Source organism: Triturus cristatus, chromosome 1_2, assembly GCF_964204655.1.
Source record: "Triturus cristatus chromosome 1_2, aTriCri1.1, whole genome shotgun sequence".
Classification (NCBI taxonomy): Eukaryota; Metazoa; Chordata; class Amphibia; order Caudata; family Salamandridae; genus Triturus; species Triturus cristatus.
Window position 1 is genome coordinate 402,641,951 of NC_140580.1, and position 19,881 is coordinate 402,661,831.

General features: G+C 40.1%; 1 protein-coding gene across 4 annotated transcripts in view; it reads left to right on the top strand.

The window, feature by feature from the left end:
* The window catches only part of STAMBPL1 (STAM binding protein like 1), a 248,774-nt gene extending 236,895 nt beyond the window's left edge, over window positions 1–11,879 (top strand). For all 4 annotated transcript variants that reach the window (XM_085605611.1, XM_085605625.1, XM_085605633.1 and 1 more), the window contains one exon: window positions 11,569–11,879. In XM_085605611.1, the coding sequence (XP_085461737.1) occupies window positions 11,569–11,625 (57 nt within the window). In that variant the 3' untranslated portion in view covers window positions 11,626–11,879. The remainder of the gene's footprint in view (window positions 1–11,568) is intronic.
* Window positions 11,880–19,881: the final 8,002 nt, after the last annotated feature.

Below are 19,881 nucleotides of genomic sequence, written 5' to 3' on the forward strand. Positions count from 1 at the left end.
GTGTTATTCTTTTGTCAGACAAGGTGAGTGTATTGCTTATGAGTGGTGCAGTTTGGCACACCTATGTAGCCGCACTTCATGTGCCATTAGTCACCACCTCACGTGGCAGACCTTTTGACTCCTGCCTCTGTGGAGACACTTTTATACACCCGCATTTTGTCATTTAGTATTGACAGATGGTGCACAAGGACAGAACTCCAACAAGCTTTTTTGCAGTAACCAGCATATCCATTAATTATCTGTGGGCTATGCATAGCATCCATTACTCTAATATTAGCTTTCATTAGTAGTTTTGCACAGATCCATTCTCTGCCTGTTGAAGCAGACAGACAATATGCATCCATCTCATCAGCTCTCATCTTCATTCTCTGCTCCTTCAACTCTGTGGCACAAGGAGTTGCACCTCACGTATTCATTCTTTACCCCTACCTGATCTTTGGGTTAATCCTTTATACGTCCATCACTGAACCTCCGACTCCATGGACTGACTGTCTACCCCACCCGCTCATGTATTTATCCATTACCAGCCTATCTCTGAAACTGAGCTGTAAGAATCTGTCTGTCGCAAACAGTTCTGTGGTCGTCAGTTCCATCAGTCCCGATCAACTAACCTCTACTTGGCACCTTCAAATTTGTGTAGCTGAACCTGGCCCCTCCTCCTACGTAATAACCTATCCTAGTTCAATACCATCAAAATCATGGAAAAAGAAGTTCAAATTTATCATCCTGCTAGCACATCGAAGACCCTAATCACTAATTGGAACACCCCTCGCTTTGGAGTAATCACTACAGGCCTTATTCTCTATGTGCCTCATATTAAAACATGACTGACAACCTTGCAACAGGCATACTCCTCCTCCTGCCCTCCATCACTGCTTAAGGGAAGAAGATTGTTTCGCTTTGCCAGAAGTCTTGCTCCTTGCTCTTACTTTAAATATTTACAGCAATGGAATGGTAATGATCCAAGGCAACCAACCCAGTCTACAAATATTTGAAGCCAACTACGGCATGTCAAAAAGGCAAATTGCAACCACCCAGCAATAGGACTCTTCACATTTATGAATCATACCTATTGAAATCCCTCCCAAAAGATCTAAGACTTGAACTTGATTTCAGCAAATTTAGAATGCTATTAAAAACTACCTATTCTCATCTGGTTAAAATCTCGGTTACTGCCACCTTCACCTAAACACGACTGATTAGATGCCAAAACCTAGTAACACAACCTTTCTTATTCATTCTTTTCACATTTCCCTTAAGGCTTTGCATCCGTTTTGCATTGTAATGAGATCTTGGTTTATGATTACTGTAACGGGTACCTAAACTAATAGTGATATGAGACTAACATGGTGGTTTGCAGTGCTTTAGAAAAACCTAATGTAGAATGTGAAATTTATGATTTTCTTTTATTTCACCAGTGGACCTAATGGCTTCACTGATCTGATGCTGTAATCCCTCCTACTATTCTCATTCCACCCCCTACTTTCAGTAGTGTTTGTGCTCCTTTGTTGGTGTTCTTAAAGGTATTGATACAGAAGGAACTGCTACTAGTGTGAAGGTGAAGTTTGTTTAGTGCTTAATTTGTATAAAACATGAAAGTACATCAACCCGAAGTTTTTCGTAGGAGCATGGTGAATGTCAGAGTTGCTGCATAGCAAGACAAACTGATCTTTTTAAGTATTAAAAGTATTAGTTTATTATGATAAATACGGTACATTCAGTGAATATTCAACAATTTAAATGAGGTCAACATTAGAATATAAAAATCAGTACCAATATAGTCCGGGGGAGGGAGGGGTGTATATGGTTCATGAGAAATGTAGTCTGATAAAAAAAAAACACTAAAGAAGTAATAGAGGAGTTGGCCTACCAGCTAGGGCGGTCGATCTCGAATCTGGGGGCTGGGTTCGAGTCTCGACAATGACCATGAACATCCTGTGATTCTGGGCAAATCCCTTAATCGCCCCGTGCCTAACAAAAACGGATGTGTCCTCGTGTAATGCAACTGATACTATGTAAAGCGTTCTAATACCCAATTCGGGTCAAGTTCGCGCTGTATAAAACTCTGTAAAATAAATAAAATAAAAAATAATGTATGTGGAGTAATATATCTTATAAGAAAAGTAATTCCATCATAAATGGAAAGTCTTGGAGGTTGAAGATCTTCTTGCTTACTGTGTGAGGGAGCTAACAATGTTTTAGCAGATTCATTAAGAAAGTAGGTAACTGGTCTCCATAAGTCTTTTTGTTTTAAAACAAGTGATTTATGGTATATATATGCTGTGTCCAGTCTATGATTATGGCATACTGCATACTATTACGCTTTAGATGATAGTTATGTAAAGTCGTTCCAATTTCGTGTTATTTGCAGAAATGCAACAGCTAATAGTAAATCTAATATTTTTACACTCAATATTACATCAGCCCAATCATCGGATACACTTCTTAAAAATGTTAGAGATGGAGAAATGCACATTGGAATAAAAAATGGAGTTAATTTGTTTCCAAATTTGTGACCAGGAAGGGCAAGTCAAAAGTAAATGTTTCAAATCAGCATGTTGTGGCGAGCATGTCCAACAAGAGTCTGGAACATCTGGATTTATTTTATGCAAGGATATCCAAGTAAAAAGTAGCCTATTATATATGTAAAAAAGTGTTTGCGTTTTGTTTACTGCTCTGGAAGATTTTCAGATGTTTATCCAAACTCGTTTCCACATTGTAATGGGCCAAGTAACAGTTAGGTCGTGTTCCCATGATAATTCTATATCTGTTGTAGGTCTATTAGTAAAGATGCATTGTAAGTGTGAATAAATGTTGGAGTGCTTCGGATTTGTGTGAAGGTTCCCAAGAGGAGTTTGCGGAACCACATGAGAGGGAATGTTGGATTTGGAAAAAAACTATGTTTTAAGAATAGTATTTTGTAAAAGTTGGAATCTATGTTGAGAAAGAAGATGGAAGTCTATAACACAAGTGAGCTTGTGAGTAAGATATAGGGGTTCTTGACAGAATAATTGACAAACCCATATTAAACCCCTTTTTCTCCAGGTTTTCCAGTAAATGCGTCTATTATTGAATAAAATAAATTTACTATGCCAAATGGTGGAATGAAGAAAAGTGTGTAGGCCTTTAAGAATATGTGATGATATGGATTCTAGTAATTTACAGATGTTTTTAAAAAAGGGAGTGGAAAACCTTTGAAGTTTGCAAGTATATGTTGGGTATTCCTGGAATGAAAAGGGTGATACAAAGGTACGTTCTAGAACAACCCAAAATGGACAGTATTCTATTGAGTATGAGATCCAGTGTGAAGACAATCTCAATAAAAATGCTTTGTTATTTTGATAAATTAGGGAAATCGACCCCACCTTAAATTTTGGGACGTTTTAATTTTAGCAATGACATACAAAGGCGTTTATTATTCCAAAGAAAAGAGGAAAGTATAGAGTAGATTTTTGTGAATAATGTAAGGCGGTTATTTAATGGAATGTTGGAGATGGTATAAAAAGTAATAGGTACCAACATGGATGTTTTAAGTGGTGGGGTGAATTGAGGCCAAGATATTCAATTTGTTGAGATTTCCAATTTACTTGGGTAAAAATCATGTTTAAAATTGAATTTGTTGAAAGGTAGAATTTCAGATTTCTCATTGTTTAATTTATAACCGGATACTAAGACAAAAGATGTCCCTTTGGATAAAAAAGCAGGGATTGAAGATTGAGGTGTTGACATAAATATTAAAATATCGGCAACATACGCAGCCTGTTTTATCTACTTGGTATTATAAATAAAACCATGTAAGTCTGTGTTTTTCCTGAGTCCAGTTAAATTGGTTTTAAGGCTAGGATAAAAAGAAAAAGGGATAGTGGGGAACTTGACATACTCCTGTATTCAAAGTACAATAGGAGGAAGTCAACACATTTACGTAGATGGCCGCTTGAGGAGAAGTGTACAGAAGGGAGATTAGGTTAGTTGTCGTAGGACCAAAGCCAAACCAAGTAAAGGTGTGAAATAAGAAACCCCACTTCATGCGATCAAAAGCCTTTTCGGCATCTAAGGCAATAGCCGCTGAGGGTTCATTAATGATCGTGGATTTCGAGAGAATATTAAAGAGCAATTGAGTATTAGCCGATATGTATCATCCTTTAAGAAAACCCAATTGTCCCTTTCCCAGAAGATTAGGAAGGAAGTGTTCTAGGCATAGGGCTAAGGTTTTCAAAAACATTTTATAATCCATATTAACCAGAGATATAGGTCTGTGACGTTTACTTACTTACGGCTCCTTTCCCTCCTTTGGAATAAGACAGATAAGCGTGCCTAAAAATGAACCGGATGATTTAGCAGGGTGAGTAAAGGACTGAAACAGAGCATGTAGTTAGGGGAGAAGTATTTTGTAAAGTGTGTACATAATTCAGCTGTAAAACCATCTGGTCCTGGAGCCCTTTCTTTTTTGAGTGTAAGGAATGCAGTGTGAAGATCTGCATATGTAATATCTGATTCTAAGTTTGGGAAATCCAGCTGTTGATGAGGTTTCTGAACGGAGCGAAGATGCTGTAGAATTTCGGGGTGGGTTGGAGAATGTTCTGGGGTGTATAGATTTTTGTACATTTATTTACATTGGTTTCAGATTTCTGAGTCTTTGTTATAGGAATTATTAGAGTCAGCTGTGATTGATTCAATATGTAATATTTGATGCTTGATTTTGAGATAGCTCGCTAATAACTTCCCAGATTTATTTTGACCACCATAATATTTTGCACTAGATTTAAGGAGATTAAATGACGCACTTTCAGTAGATAACTTGTTGAAGTGGAGTTAGGCATTAATAACCTATAGTGGAGATTTGTGTGTTCCAGAGGTGCAATAGGAATGTTTCAACCATTTAATTTCCAAGAATATTTGTTTGGATTGGGTTTTGGATATTTTTTATTTTTTGGGGGGATACAAAATGGTTTATGTAGCTTGAGCTGAGGCCTTAAATGCATCCCAAATGGTGTGGAGGACAATGTCTATCGTATGATTAATGTGAAAGTATTCATGAAAGAAAGAAGTAAAGGAGGAAGTGAATGAGGTGTTTAGTAATAATGAATTATTAAATCTCCACTGTTTGGGGATACTGATTTAGGTAAAATGTCTAGTTGTATAGACACTGGGACATGATCAGATATCAAGATGGAACCTATATTTGAATAATGTAGGGGCTGGACTAAATTGTGAAGGACAAAGATGTAATCAGTCCATTGTTGTGTTCGTTGTACAGGAGAGAAATATGAATGTTCACTCGTGGTGGGATTACACAGCCACCATGCGTCCATTAGACTGTGTTGTTTAAGGGTGTGGAGGAATACTTTTTTGTGATTTGTTAGGGATGTAGTTTGTGTATCAATAAATGGTTCGAGTTGCGTGCAGTCTCCTGCAAAAATAAAGTTGTCATTTATGTGTTGTGAAAGTTTTTGAGAAATGTTAGACCAGAACTGACAGTCTGGGGCAGTAGGCCAATATACATTAAATAGAAGAATTGGAACTTTATCAGTTTGAGCAGTATCCATCGACCATCAACATCAATTTCCTGGGAGATTATCTGGATAGGAAGGGATTTTTGACATAGGATTACAACTCTATTTTTTTACTGGTTGTTGGTGAGAAAAATACTTCACCTAACCTCTCTTTAATTTCAAAGATTCCTTTTCCATGAGGTGCTATTTTTATAGAGAAGCAATATGTGCATCAAGTTTTGATATATGGGTAGGGGCTCTTTGTCGTTTGATTGGACAATTTAAACCACTGACATTCCAGGATAAACTTTTCGAAACCATAGATAGAAGATATTTCGACAAAATAATGGAAAGGACAGATAACTGTGCAGGGAAGGAACATGTAGAGTGTTATGAAAGAAAACATTGCTAAACAAAGTGGACAATTTTGGACAAAGTAAGGAAGGAGAGATAAGATATGTCTGAGAAAGTAAACTAGAAGGGAAAAATTGGAATAGTGCTATCACAGGGAGAGAGTATAATATACATATGAATGAAAATTAAAAGGAAGAGGAACAAACCTAGATATACTACGATGAGGATGGTGGGGGGGAGACCACATGAATAAGTTGGCACGTCCAGTCCACAGGGGAAAACAAGGCGCACAAAGGGTTATAGGATATGGATTGGGGAACAAGTACATGCAGGTCTGGGTAAACAACACCTGCGGGGAGAAAACATGAGTGAGTTGACACATAAGATAGGATATATTTAAGCTGGTTATGCGTATCAAATAATAACTAAGTAGTATCATAACAAAATCTCAAAGATAAGAATAGCACAATATTTTCAGCATCTACATACAAGATTAATGCGAAGATTTATTAGGTGCAGAGACGTCCATAGTCTCAATTTTACATGTGTCTAAAAAGGCCTTCAGTTGACTAGGATCTTCATAGGTTGTTTTGTTTCTATAAATGACTTTGAATAGGCAAGGGTGAAATAGCCCAAAACAAGCTCAAAGAGAGCGAAGTGTTGGTCGCATGCTCACGAAATCTTTAGGTTTATCTGCAGTGCTCTTGACGTAGTCTTGGGGAAAGTAAAGATTATGTCCTGACCACGAAATGCGTTTTATTTGCTCGGCAGTGGTCAGGACCTGAATTAGTTAAGTATACTCCAAGAAATAGAGATTAACTCCTCTAGGCTTTTTTGCACTTGAAGTAGTTGCAGGAGGATGGCCTAGCCGGTGCTCTTGTTGAATGTTAGTGATGGTCTGTCTGGGAGACTGAGTAGCTGAGGAAGAAAAGATTTAAAGAATGTGATAGGGTTTGTTCCCTCTGTTCCTTCTGGAAGACCATACATTTGCAATTTATTCCATTTGTTTCGATTTTTGAGGTCTTCAACATGTTTCTGTAGGAGTTCACTATGAGGGAGGTTTCATTGAGGCCTGCAGACATTCATTCTTCCATGTGAGACCATCGATTGCAGGGAAATTGTAGTTTGGCATTCGTTTCTTCCATATAAGAACGTAAGGCCCTAATCCATTCCATTAGAGGATCCAATGAGGCAGTGAAAGGAAGCTGTGTGGGAGACAGTGAGCTCTTTTTAAGCCATTTGTTGACCTCTTGCTTGGATTAGGATGTGTAGAAGAGGAGGACAAATTAGAAGAATTGTCTCTATGTGGGGGAAGAGCTGGGATCTTCTATTATGTTATGCTGTTGGACCACAATAGGGTATTTGAGATATTTAATGGCAGAATTTTTTAGAGACTGTTTTTCTTTTAAGTCTGCCCATGTATAGAAATTGTTGGCAAGGCGATACAACGTGGTAATGGGCTATAGGTGAAAATCTGACTCTTGCGCACTTACCAAGAGAAAATAAGGAGATAACATTGTACAGGTAAGAGTAAGAAAACGGTGATGGATTAAACCCAGATCAGTTGACTGGGGGTGAGTGCTTGCAATGTTCAACACTCCGTCCATCATTTCCTTTGGTTTTTGCTTTGTTCGCCCTAAGTTGGCTGGGTATGCTCAGACGTGAGTCCCTTGCTCACTTTGACACTGGATTCAAGCAAACCTGGCTGAAGACGGCTGAAATGCCAGAAACCGGTCCTAGGAAGCTTGTTTCCGGTCCAGGGAAGACATGGCTTGGCAGTTTGGGCTAGACTGTTCCCATGAGGCACAGGGTCAGACTGATTTGCATATGGCCATGTCTGAACTGGGGTAGCAGAGTGGGCTAAAGAACGGTGATGGATTAAACCCAGATCAGTTGACTGGGGGTGAGTGCTTGCAATGTTCAACACTCCGTCCATCATTTCCTTTGGTTTTGCAAGAATAAGAAAAACCCAGTTAGGTTAAAGAAATAAGTTAAAGCAGCAGAGAGAAAATGTTGTAATGTTCGTATTCTTAGTCAAAAATAAATTTTGTCAGGGCAAAAACGTCATTTCAATAAAGAAGCCACTCTTGCCTGTGATAGAGGTGAAGAGCAGTATGAAGAAGCCTCAATGATGGTATTGAGGCTATGTATTTATGCTGAAAGGTGTCTAAAAGCAATTAGGACGTATTTGCGAGCATCTGCGATGCAACTCCGGCATCCACAATGCTGCTTTGCTTCACGCAAAATGGTGAGTACCTCTGAGGTAAAAGAGGTGCTCTGGCAACATGCAAGAAAGCAAGCTCTCCCAGCGTCTAAGTCAACAGAGGCGGCCTCTACTAAAATTTATGAACCTGGGAAAGAATGAGGAATTAACGCCGACAGGAGAAGCTGCCTCCTCATCTTGGTGTAGTGCGCCGATCTGCAGAGCTTCAAAGGAATGCCGCCACCTTCATGGGCGGCAAGCCACCCCAAGGTGGAATAGTCCTAATTCTGCCTTATGCCCATTTTTTCCACCACAAACCTGCACTTTTTTTTACCTTTATCTTATTCTTACACATTCTTTTGTTCCATTCTTTCCCCTGTTCTCAATATATTTCTATTCTCTGTTTATTCCTTTTCTAACTTTCTCTCTCATGCTCATGGTCAAAATTTCATAATGAAAAATAATTCATAGTCCACAAAAATGAGTGCTGGAGCCCCCCCCACATGCAACAGTTGAGAACTACGTTTATCCGCTTCCAGGCACAGAGCAAGAAAAATGTAATGTCTACAATCTCGCAGTGCTAGAATGGAAGGTCACTTTCCTATAAGTATCGTCCCAGGCAATGGTGGTGTGGAACTGATTATTGTAGAATTTGTTAACAGTTTAAAAATGTGAGACACTTTGAAATAGCAGTCTCTATACAACTTTCACAATGTAGACTCTCCCGGAGTGTGCTTATTATAAACTACGCTAGGGAGTTTGATCCAGTGCAAATGGAATACCTGGGACTACAGGAAAACAATGCCCAAAATCACACAGTTGTTCAGGTAGCCAAGAAAAAGAGAAGCACCAGTCTTACATATACCCTAGGGCAGCAGTCACGTTTGCACAGAAGGTCATGCACAGTAAGTTAAGGGAATGTTTTATTCTTACTGTGTGAGCCACAAGGAGTGGGATCCGAAAATCCTAAATGGATTAGGCTCATGAGTTGTTGATAACTATATGCATTCAGCTTTGTTGAAGAAACTGGTGCAAACTTGATAATGCAATCTATCTGGAGAACGGAAATTCGGCCCATTCTCCTCAGAGTGGACCAGCGCTAAGGTGAAACACCCCTAGTAATGAATATGTGGCAGACTCGAAAATCAGGAAGCTTGCTGAACATTGACTGTCTGTGACTGCACAGCTGTCAGGGACTTCCTTTCGTCAGACTCCATTGCTCCAACCATTTGCTTCAGATGTACCCTTTAGGTAAGCTCTGCTTTTTTTGTGGAAGCGGACAGGTATGACTTCAAATGCAGATTTTAGCAATTTTTTTTTTTTTTCGAGTTTTATATAGCGCGAACTAGACCTGAGACATCAGGTATCAGAGCACTTTACATGAGCACCAGTTTTGTTACAGAAGAACACATTCATTTTTTTTAGGCACGGAGAGATTAAGGGCCATATGTAGGTAGCCCAATACCGGTCGGTAACGGCCGATTTTCGGTAAATATACCGTTACCGACCGGTATTTAGGCTTTTGATATGTAGGGGGATAATTTCTGTATTCGGTAATTTACCGAATCGGTAAAATTACCGAATCGGTAACTTTACCGATTCGGTAAATACCGAATACAGAAATGAGATGTAGGGGGAGTGTGTGGTGGGTGTGGGGATTCGTTATTTACCACCAACTGAAAGTTGGTGGTAAATGACGAATGACTCAGTAAATGCTTTTTTTGGCCCTTAGATGTGTGCAATGTGGCAGACACACATGCCCTCAGGGCATGTATGTGTGCCACATGTGCACACATGCAGGAATCAGGGGTGCAACAGGGTGTCAATGTGACACCCTGCCACCCTTGATTGAGCTCCCCCCATTACCGATTCGGTATTTACCGATTCGGTAATGGTAACTGGCTTCCCATTGATTCCTATGGGCCTCCTGGCCCATAGGAATCAATGAGATACAGGTTACCATTACCGAATCGGTAAATACCGATTCTAAAATCCCGACACTTACCGAATCGGTATTTTTTTACCTACATTACATTTACCGATTCATAAATACCGAATCGGTAAAATTCGGTATTTAAGAATCGGTAAATGTAATTTACCTACATAAGGCCCTAAGTGATTTGCCCAGAAACACTGGATGTTGAGCTTCGTTGCAGAGACTCGAACTCGGTTCCCCAGCTTCGAGGTCGACCGCTCTAGCCGTAAGGCTACATCCGCTCCCCATAGGAGGGCTACCCAATAATTTCAACACTCCTCACCTCAATCTTACAAAGCCTTCTCCACAAGGCTTAGAACCGTTCAGACTAGGGTACAGTATTTACATAGATTTCCTGGCTCCACTAGATTGTGAAATAGCAAATCCACCTCGCACCACAGATAATCAATAAATTGATGAGTACAATTGATATACACCACAATAGTTGAGATTGTTACAACTTAATTTGCAGTAAAATCTGGGTCTTAAACAGGTTCCATATTTGCCCTTTGTACAACTTGTCTTTTAAGACATTGTCTGACTCAGTATATTACCTGGGAGCAAGAGATAACCTCCTGCCAACTGCACCGTGGGACCATTTTTCTGGCCATTGCAGAGCATGCAGTAACCTTAGGATATGATTTATGAGGGGAGCTATGGCTGCAAACGTTGTGGAGTTGGTCATAAAAGGTGGTGCAGCTCAGTTACTTTCTACTTTTCCACTCAGCTTGTCTGATCCCACCTTACCTTAAAAAGTCAGCCTAGACCCTGGAAACTGTTGAGAAGGAACTCTCACCTTAGCAGGAAATGATTTTCTGGATTTGAACTGTGGAATCAAGAGTAAGTGATTGTGTTAGTGCTAGAAACGCTTAAGTACCTCAATGCAATCACACATATATGAAGTCCCGGGTCTTTAATAGAAACTAATAATTCGAGAGCTGCTGAGGCAAAAAAGTTTTGTACTAGATTGACCCAAAGCCCTTCTGGATCCAGTAATTCTGGCATCATCGGTGCACACAAAAACTTGGTGGCAACCTATAATAGTCCTCAATCGAGTACAGATTTCTCTGGTGTGATCCATTCACCAGAACCAGAGGCAGTGTGGCCGCTGGGGTCTTAGATTTCAGACCTTCCCATGACCAGGGCTGCTCAAGGACGTTCAAATACCACGTGCAGAATGCTCTGATTCTTGGCGTCCTCACATCAGACCAAATATCAACATTTTAATAGCAGTCATGTAATAGGAATATATGGAAAAGTGCAGTTAAAACAAACCATTGTAAACTCGAATACGTTACTTCTTTCAAATTAGCCATATTTTCTACTTTCATTGTGATTTTTATTTACAGCACAATGTATTCATCTGTATGAAAAAATGTGTTTTTACTCTAAATATGAAACAATGACTAGGGACCGCAATTTGCTTGGGAGAACGTTCTAATATCTGTTTTGTAGACTGCATCAAAACTCTGTTTTGCGAGCCACTCTACATATAATGGAATTGTTAATTTAAAACCTGTTTTTTTTAAATTATTTCTTTGTAGGTATGCAGACATGTGGTTGTAAAAGACATTAAAATAACCCTGCTGGACCTGAGGTGATGTGAGCTGAGGACAAAGCGGCAGATGTCCAATGAAATAGATGATGCCAGTTTTCCAAACACATTTTCTGAAATAACAACTGATGTTTTATATTTATATATTTTAATGGAACGGTTTGATATTTATTATGCTCATAAACTTTTGTTAGTTTTTTTTGTTTCCTGTGAAAAGACTACCATGACAATACATCCGAATCTTTTCAAATGTATGTATGGTGTCGGTTAACCTGAAAATAAAGAGAGCATCATACAGCAGTAGGTTTGTATTTTCGTTCTTTTGCTCGTTGCTTTCCTAAGAGCTATGTTTAACATACCCCCATCATACTCTCATTCCACTAGCAACCTCTTAGCACATTCTTTCAGCTTTCACTTATAGAAAATATTCTAATATAAAGGTTGCTTAAGCAAGTTTAAGGGGAAGTAGACACAGTCCAGACCCAGTAAAAAAAATAGATACCCTTTGCTGCTATAACCAAACCATGGCAAATTTAAAAGAACATTAAAATAGGGTAATATTTCATGTGTGCTTTAAACATTGTCTTGAAGAGTTCTAAAATTATTAATGCAACATTCGGCATTCCTCCAACTGAAATACGATATCAAAGACTAAGGTGATGCAGTGCTTAATTCATGCTGGTGTTTACCAGTACTCAACACCTGCACTTTATTTCATAACCCCCATACATATTTGATAGTCCACCACTAGGCGGCACTGTCAGTCTATTTTTTTTAAATGTCAGTGTTTGCAAATTCAGTATATGAGTACAAAAATAATAATACCACCAAAGTGCTTAGGCATTCTTACACCTTTGGATCACCAATTATAGTCTCTACTGTCACATTTGTAAGACTAATTGTAAGTAGGTGTCATTCTTACTGGTGTTTACCCATTACTGCTAGGGACCATAGGTGGTGCAAGCTGCAGTGGCCTCCTGAGAAATATCTGGGGCCCTGGCACTTATTGTTTTTGCTAAATAAGCACTGAGATGAGGGGATGTGCAGCACACAGGAAGTTAACGCAGTCTCAAAACAGTACATTTCACACCTTGGGGCTTTTAAACTTATGTTACACCGTTTATGCTTCATTTTAAACCCTTTCACTGTCAGGGTTTCTATGCATTTCTGTGCTTTTTGTGACCTATTTATAGATCAAAAGGGCTACTTCCAAGGGGTCCACCAAAAGCTTGGAACATGGAGTTGTACTGTCTGGATGCGTAGCTTTAGATTCACACCAGTTTTGAAAAGAACTACACAAACGAGTTAATATCATCTTTTCTGTACATTTTGGCTCTAAACATCACTGTTTTGAAAACTAATCTTACCTAATGCTTGTGGCAAATGCCCTGCTTACAGTCCAATGTTAACCTGTATTTGACAATTTACAGATGAAATGTGACATTTGTGCTTTCAGATCTTCGCTTGTGGTGGACGCTATATTCTGAGATAGAAAGTATTATGTTCAGTTTCGTTAATTTCAGCATGGGGTGGGGAGGGGGTTCTGGAGACAGGACAGATCAGGGAAATCTTAATGCTTGAAGACATGACTGTTTTGATTGTAGTTGGAGTTTCTCATCCAGAGGTCTATTTTAAAACTATACAGGTCAGGTTGAAAGCTGGGTACCTAGGGGCACGGTTGGATTGGAAAGGCGGGCAGTCGAGTATTTGGCGATGGGCCGGTGCCTCAGGGCCTTTGTAAACCAGCCCACAGAAACAGACTATCTTCCCGGGTCCATGGCCTGTGAAGTGTCACCATTACCATGGGCACTCCCCTGCCATGCTGTCAAACTGAGGCTGCGGGCCAGGTGGTGCTCTGGCACTTAAGGCCGTCTCACCGCAGCCCCCCTGCCTTGTGTGATGGCCGGGCCCAGAAGCAGTGTCATTCCCCTGCTGGGCCATCACTTTCAGGCCATGGGCGAGTGAGGGGGGCATTCTCACCTAAGCCCCATGGAGTAGCAGCATCAGCCTTGTACTTTTCTTGACCCACTCCCCTGCCAGGTTATACCCTAAGGCTAAAATGGGATGGGTCGGGAGTTAGTAAGAGAAGTAGCCTCGTTAGGGGCCAGGTGTTGTCTCCTCTGTCCCAGTGTTTTTTACGCCTTGATGGAGGAGCGGGGGAGTATTTGCATCGGCCTCACTGTGAGGCCCCCCTTACCAGAGGAAAAAAAACATAGGATGTAGCGTTATGGTCTCAAAGCTGTTGACATTGGAACTGGGGAAGTATGTATGAGTTCTGGTGTTGGTTCAATAGCCAGTGATTCTGGGGAAATCCCTTTATCTAGCTAAAATAAACATGGGTTTGATTTTGTGCAATGTAGCTGGTTCTCATGGTAATTGCCCCAATGCCTTCGGACCGAGTTCATATAAAGCTACAAAAAAAATATTAACCATTTGGGAACGAGGGCCGCTTTTTGGGGGGAGTGCCTGGGCCTAATTGTGATCCCACTCCGACCCTGCCTAGGGAACATACTGGCCCTAAAGCTGTGGCACATTGATGGATTTCCGTTTCCAAGGCATGGTGTATGGGACACGTCTGTCAAAGTCTTTACATGTCAAAAATCTCAAATTCGTACATATATGTACAGAATCTGTCCATTGTTTACCTGCAGCACCGGGGTGAGTTTGAAAAATGTATTCCGCTCAGAGCTAATGGCAGAAGGCCTGTACCACATAGAGCGATGGTAGGGGACGCCTCTTGTATCCACAGAGATGGGTTACTGTAGAGGATATGCCACCTGAAACAATGGGGGTGATAACAAAGGGCAAGATATGACCGTATGCAAACACAGAAAGTGATATACCTGTAGATGTATACCACGGGCAGGTTCTTAGCAGTCACACCTCCCTGATTAGCAAGACCAAGAAGGTCCCGGAAGTGGTAAAATATGATGGAGCCTACAGTGGTTGTGTGGTGCTTGCCGCACATGTCCGAAGTCGTCACTTTGGATTTCATGTTACCATAACATGTGTCAGGACGTGAGTTCTCATTCTTAAGCAAGCTTAATTAAGTCTTAATCCTGACAAATCATGTAAGAAAGCTCCATGCATGTCTGAAGTGCCTGAAGCAGACAGGTGGTCTATTTGCAGTAGTTCTAATGTATGCACACAGCCATGCCCTAGGTGACAGCTTGGATTTGTGAATAGATGTCTTAACATCGTATGCATAGGATCAGGTCATTAGTGCCTTGATGCAAGACATTTCCAGGCACTTTATACCGAAGGAGAGACCAGTGTCACAAGTATTACATGCTACACCGCGCAACAATATAGACTAAGCAGTGTTACTTATATGTGCACCTGAGTTAATTTACTTTTTTGACCATTAGGCTGTCACACACAATGTATGTTTTTGTGTGTGTGTGTGTGCGTTTGTGTGTGTTTATATACATGTGTATGCGTGAGTTTGTCAGTGTGTGGGCTCTTGTGTGGTTCTTTAGTTTTAGGTTATAACCTCGTTGTTAAGTTGTGCGTGAGCAGTTCTTGGTGTTTTTGTGTAATGGAATTAATTATAACCTTGGTAGTATGTTGTGCATGTTTGCGTGTAACTGTGTTACTTTCTTATCACAGTGTCATTGTTTTTCCCCATACTTTCTACCGGTAAATTCCAGCAGGCTAGACCTGGCAAAATTAAATGTCACCTATGAAAATTGTGCGAGCTGCGGTTATTAATGCATTACACATAATTCCGACACCTGCGAAAACTTTAATCCAGTGGCGCACTCCTAAACATGGTTTAAGACTTTCTAGTTGGCAGTAAACTTTGAGCTGCACTAGAGTAACCAGAAACTAATATATCTGATTGTATTGAGCTGTTTTATGAGCAGATGAATTAAATGGTCATAGTGTCTAGCATGTTTCTCTTACCAGAAGGAACTAAAAGAGCATTTGCACCGCTTTTTGAGCTTGCTTTAGTCTTAGACCAATGCATAAATACATATATGGGCTCAGACTTACTAAAGCTTTGTGCCAGGTTTGCATTACTGTTTTTTTTATTTCAAATCGTTTTTATTGAATTTTCAAGAAAAGAACAAATGAACAAATGAAGAAAGACAAAAAGTTAAAATGATGATAATTAACACAAGAATACAGACAAATAATAAAAATAAGCCATGAGAAATACATTTGCATTACTTTTATTGTATTATTCTGGCGTTTACTATCCAACACAAATCAGGAGTTGTTTTGGATGGTTTTCCAAAGTAACACAAAGTCTCACTATATCCTTCTTTACGTTACTTTGCGTCAAGGGGGCATTCCATGGGTGGAACATAGGTGTTCCCCTGGGGGTTTTATGTAGATCCCTGTTCATACAATCATTTGTAGACCAGTATTTGGGCCAAAATGTTATGCCTCCTCGAGCCATGCGTAACAAGAAAAAAAAATATTTCTCCCCGTTTCTCCTACTTTGCATACATGCTGCATTGTAGCACACATCCAAAATAGGACAAGTCCTAAAGTATGTGTTTTTGTACTGGAAGGGGACCCTCCAATTAAAAAAACTATCAAAACCCTTGCACTATGATGCAAGGATGTGTGCGTTGGCGCATGGCAGCTTAAAGAGTGCCAGCATAGGGAAAGACGAAAGCCGCACCATATCTGCTCTCGCCCTTTCACTCAACGCAACACAGGAAGTTTAGTTGCCTCAGTGCTATGCATTAAGTTTTCAAAAATCTGGGCCATAATTTATAAGGGAAACTGTAATGAAGTCGACATGCATTTAATACACTGCCTGCTATTAAAGTCCGTGGATGCAGAATATTATAAACAATAAGTAAGGAGAGCCTCAGCATTTTATCAGATAAAGTTGTTTAGTAGACTATGGATTAGGTTAAAGGAAAAATACTGTCAGAGAGATCTGCAGTAGATACGTTGGGAGGGAAGGCAGGTTGGCAAAATCTATGTAAATCACGTGGCAGTTTCAGTATTTATCATAAAAAACAACCTACAATCTTTTGCCTATAGAAACCTTAAAATACAAGCCAAATACTATACAGAATCAAAAGTAAATAGTAGCCTTGAAGTTTATAGGAGATCTTGGGATTAGGTAAAAAAAAAAGAACGGTAAACTAGTCATGGGAGACGTTAGGGAGTAAGTCAGGGGAATAAAAATATTTTACAAGTAGAATACAATAGAATCTCTTGCAGCTAGGCTACATTGTCTTAGAGGAACAATGAAGGTTGCATGCCAAAGTGAGTTGATTGCAATTGGGGAAGAGTTGCAACTTTTAACAATCAGCAGGTGTGGTAATTGTGGGTGCCAGGCCTAGATTTTTGTTTTCAGGAAGGGTGGTAGAAAAGTTGTGATTCATTTGACATTCTTTTGTTTGGTCCCTTTGAGCATGAACGTCTTTAAAAACAATATTGTCTTTGAAACTAGTATTGCCTTTCTTATGACTTTTTTCTACTTGTGTAAATTGATAGTACCCTCCTAGCACCCAGACAAAATGTTACTGTAGTTCTGATATTTTGGTCCAAGATCAGAATTACTCTTTTCAAACCCACATTCCAAACGTTTGCTGTTATGTTGCAGAAACGTGTGGAATGTCTTTTTATTTGTTTCTCGTGCCCACTGATCACCATTTTCAAGCACACCAAATTTGAATATTTTTACTACATGAGTACATTCTCTGAATTATATTTAGCTGGATTAAGTAAGTATTTGATCTCTTGTGCTGTAAATTGCTTCCTTAGGTGATGCACCAGTCCTTGCGCCTACTGCAGTTGAGGAGAGGGGATAGAAGACGTTGAATTTCCATGAGGGAAGCACTGCATGGAGAACCCAGTACAGGGGCATTAGCTGGGCCTTCCCGGCACATGTCAGTGGAGCGTCACTGCTGTCGGGGAGAGTTTGGACTCCTGGTTGGATCACAGTTTTGATTTTATCTTCTAGTACGATAAGTTTCACTCTGCAGAGTAGCAAAGATGATGCTCTGCTGTCCTATCCCTTTGCAGAATGTGGGTCCTGATCCAGAGGGTGTTGATGTAAAAGCCCATGGATTTGGCATTGCCAATGGGTCGTGAGGTAGAGGCTTTGACATTCACCTCATCAAGCCACATGTGGACCTGAAGTTGCTTTCTGGTGATTTGGGCAAACTCTGTCCTGGTTCAGCTGGAGGTAGGTCTTGGACATCCACACTTTAAAGTGGTAAGTGGTTATTGAACTGAGTGATGGTGTGTCCCAAATCTCTGGTGAGGGGATAGAGCCTTGGGAGATTCCACATGTCATTTGGGTGGGCTTGGACCTTGAAGAGTCAGTCTAGACCTCTGTTCTTTGCTCCTCACATATGACTCACTGTAGGACTATACCTTTGAAACCCATTCAGGGTGGGTGTCAATAAGGGCTCAATAATCAACAGTGATGAAAGCTGTGGAGAAGTCAAGCAATACAAAATGTCAGGGGTCGCAGTCGTGATTCAGAGAGCACTGACAACCCCTTGGATGGAACAGTTTCCTTACAGCAGCAAAGTATGTATCCGTACTGGTAGTCCTGCAGGCGGATGTTGCAATTGAACTTGTCATGGACTTGGATAACAGCAGCCTTCTCAATGGTCTTTGTGAATAATGGTAAGTGTGTAACTGATAGACCGATCCTGGCTTAAGTTCTTGAGTCTTCAGAGACTAGCGTAGGCTTGTCAGATTATTCTTCCAGGGAAGGTGTAGACTGTAGAGCATTTGGATGCATTGCTGGTTACATTTTCATGGGAATGTCATGATTGGGAGTGTAGAAAATGTGTTGTTGGGTTTTGTCTATCTTGTCCTTCAAGATGTTGAGCTTGGCTGAGCAAATTTTGAGTGATAATAAAATATGATGGGGTTAGTTCAACAAACAAGGTTTGGTACCACATCGTATTTACGTTTGTAGAATGCAGTGCGCATCAAAGTAACAATGCTGAAACCGCAAAACAACCCAACTGTAGTCCAACACTCACAAGAGAAATAAGGAAGAGGAAGAGATATAGTGGCATTTCTGAGTTCTTTCATGACATTTCCAAAACTTTCTTATGCCTCTCTTCTACCGCCATTGCCCTGCAATATGTCAGTAGAGAAAGTTGGCACAGACCTTTGTATCCCTGAAGTTTTTGGTTAAAATGTATCCCTGATGTTTTTGGTTAAAAGAAACATGTATTCTGCTTGGGTGTCCAACAGGTGTTAAAAATGATCCTCAACCATGAGCCTATAGAAACACATATAAACACCATACATTTACCCTACACTTCCACACCCAGAGGTATATTTTAGTGGGTGATGGACCTTCTGTCTTCTCAATGGCTGGCCAGGATTACATGTTGAAAATGTGTTTTTTGTGACTGTACATGGTTTTGGAATCGAACCGCAAAACTATAAGCCACTGTAGCGCGACCGATATTTTCAAGATCTGTTTGTATAGGTGCCCATAATGGTCTGGCACTCTCTTTGTAAATATGTTGCCTGAACTATTACTTCGATGACACGTCAAAACACTAATAAGCTGATGCAACATTTTGGATACAGGAATATGAGTTGTTTGAATTATGGTCAAACCAATCAATCTCCTTGCTAAAGAACTGTTAAGACAGCAATTTAGACCTAGTTCCCTTAAGGCACATCTGGAAAAAAGCCTCTTAGCAAAATGGAGCCAGATATGTATTTTAGTGTAAGCATCATCTGATTAGGATTGTAAGTATTAGCATGTTTTAATTCACTGTAACCAGACAGGGGGCTGGCTATAAGCTAAACGTGTATTCAAGTTCTGCTAATTTGTCCAAGACTAATTCCCAAGTGTATGTAAGAGTTGTGCCTTACATTCAAGTTAACAGTGTGGTTTAAGGTGCTAGTCTGTACATTTTCATGATGAATCTGATTCATACTAGCAATGCATTTACTTAATATATTTTAGGATCAGGTTGCTGAGGAAAAATAATTATTTCTTAACAGTTTCCAGGCATGCTTTCGGGAATATTGGTGAATAGCAAAAAGTCTGAAAAGTATGTTCAGGTGGAAACAGACATCTTCGCCCATACTTTTTCGACTTTTTTCTGATTGGGACTCAAGGTGCGTATCTAGCACGCAGATAGTGGGGAGAGAGAGAGGGAGAGGGAGAGGGGGAGGGAGAGAGAGAGATGAATTGAGCTTTGTAACTGACCCAGACAATACATAAGGCCCCATATGTGTGCACACACACACCTCAGATTTCAGTGTATTGTATATATTTCTGCCGGTTTTAATCGGTCGTTTGGGTTAGTTTGTGAATGTTTGACTGTTTGTGAATATTTGGTTGTGT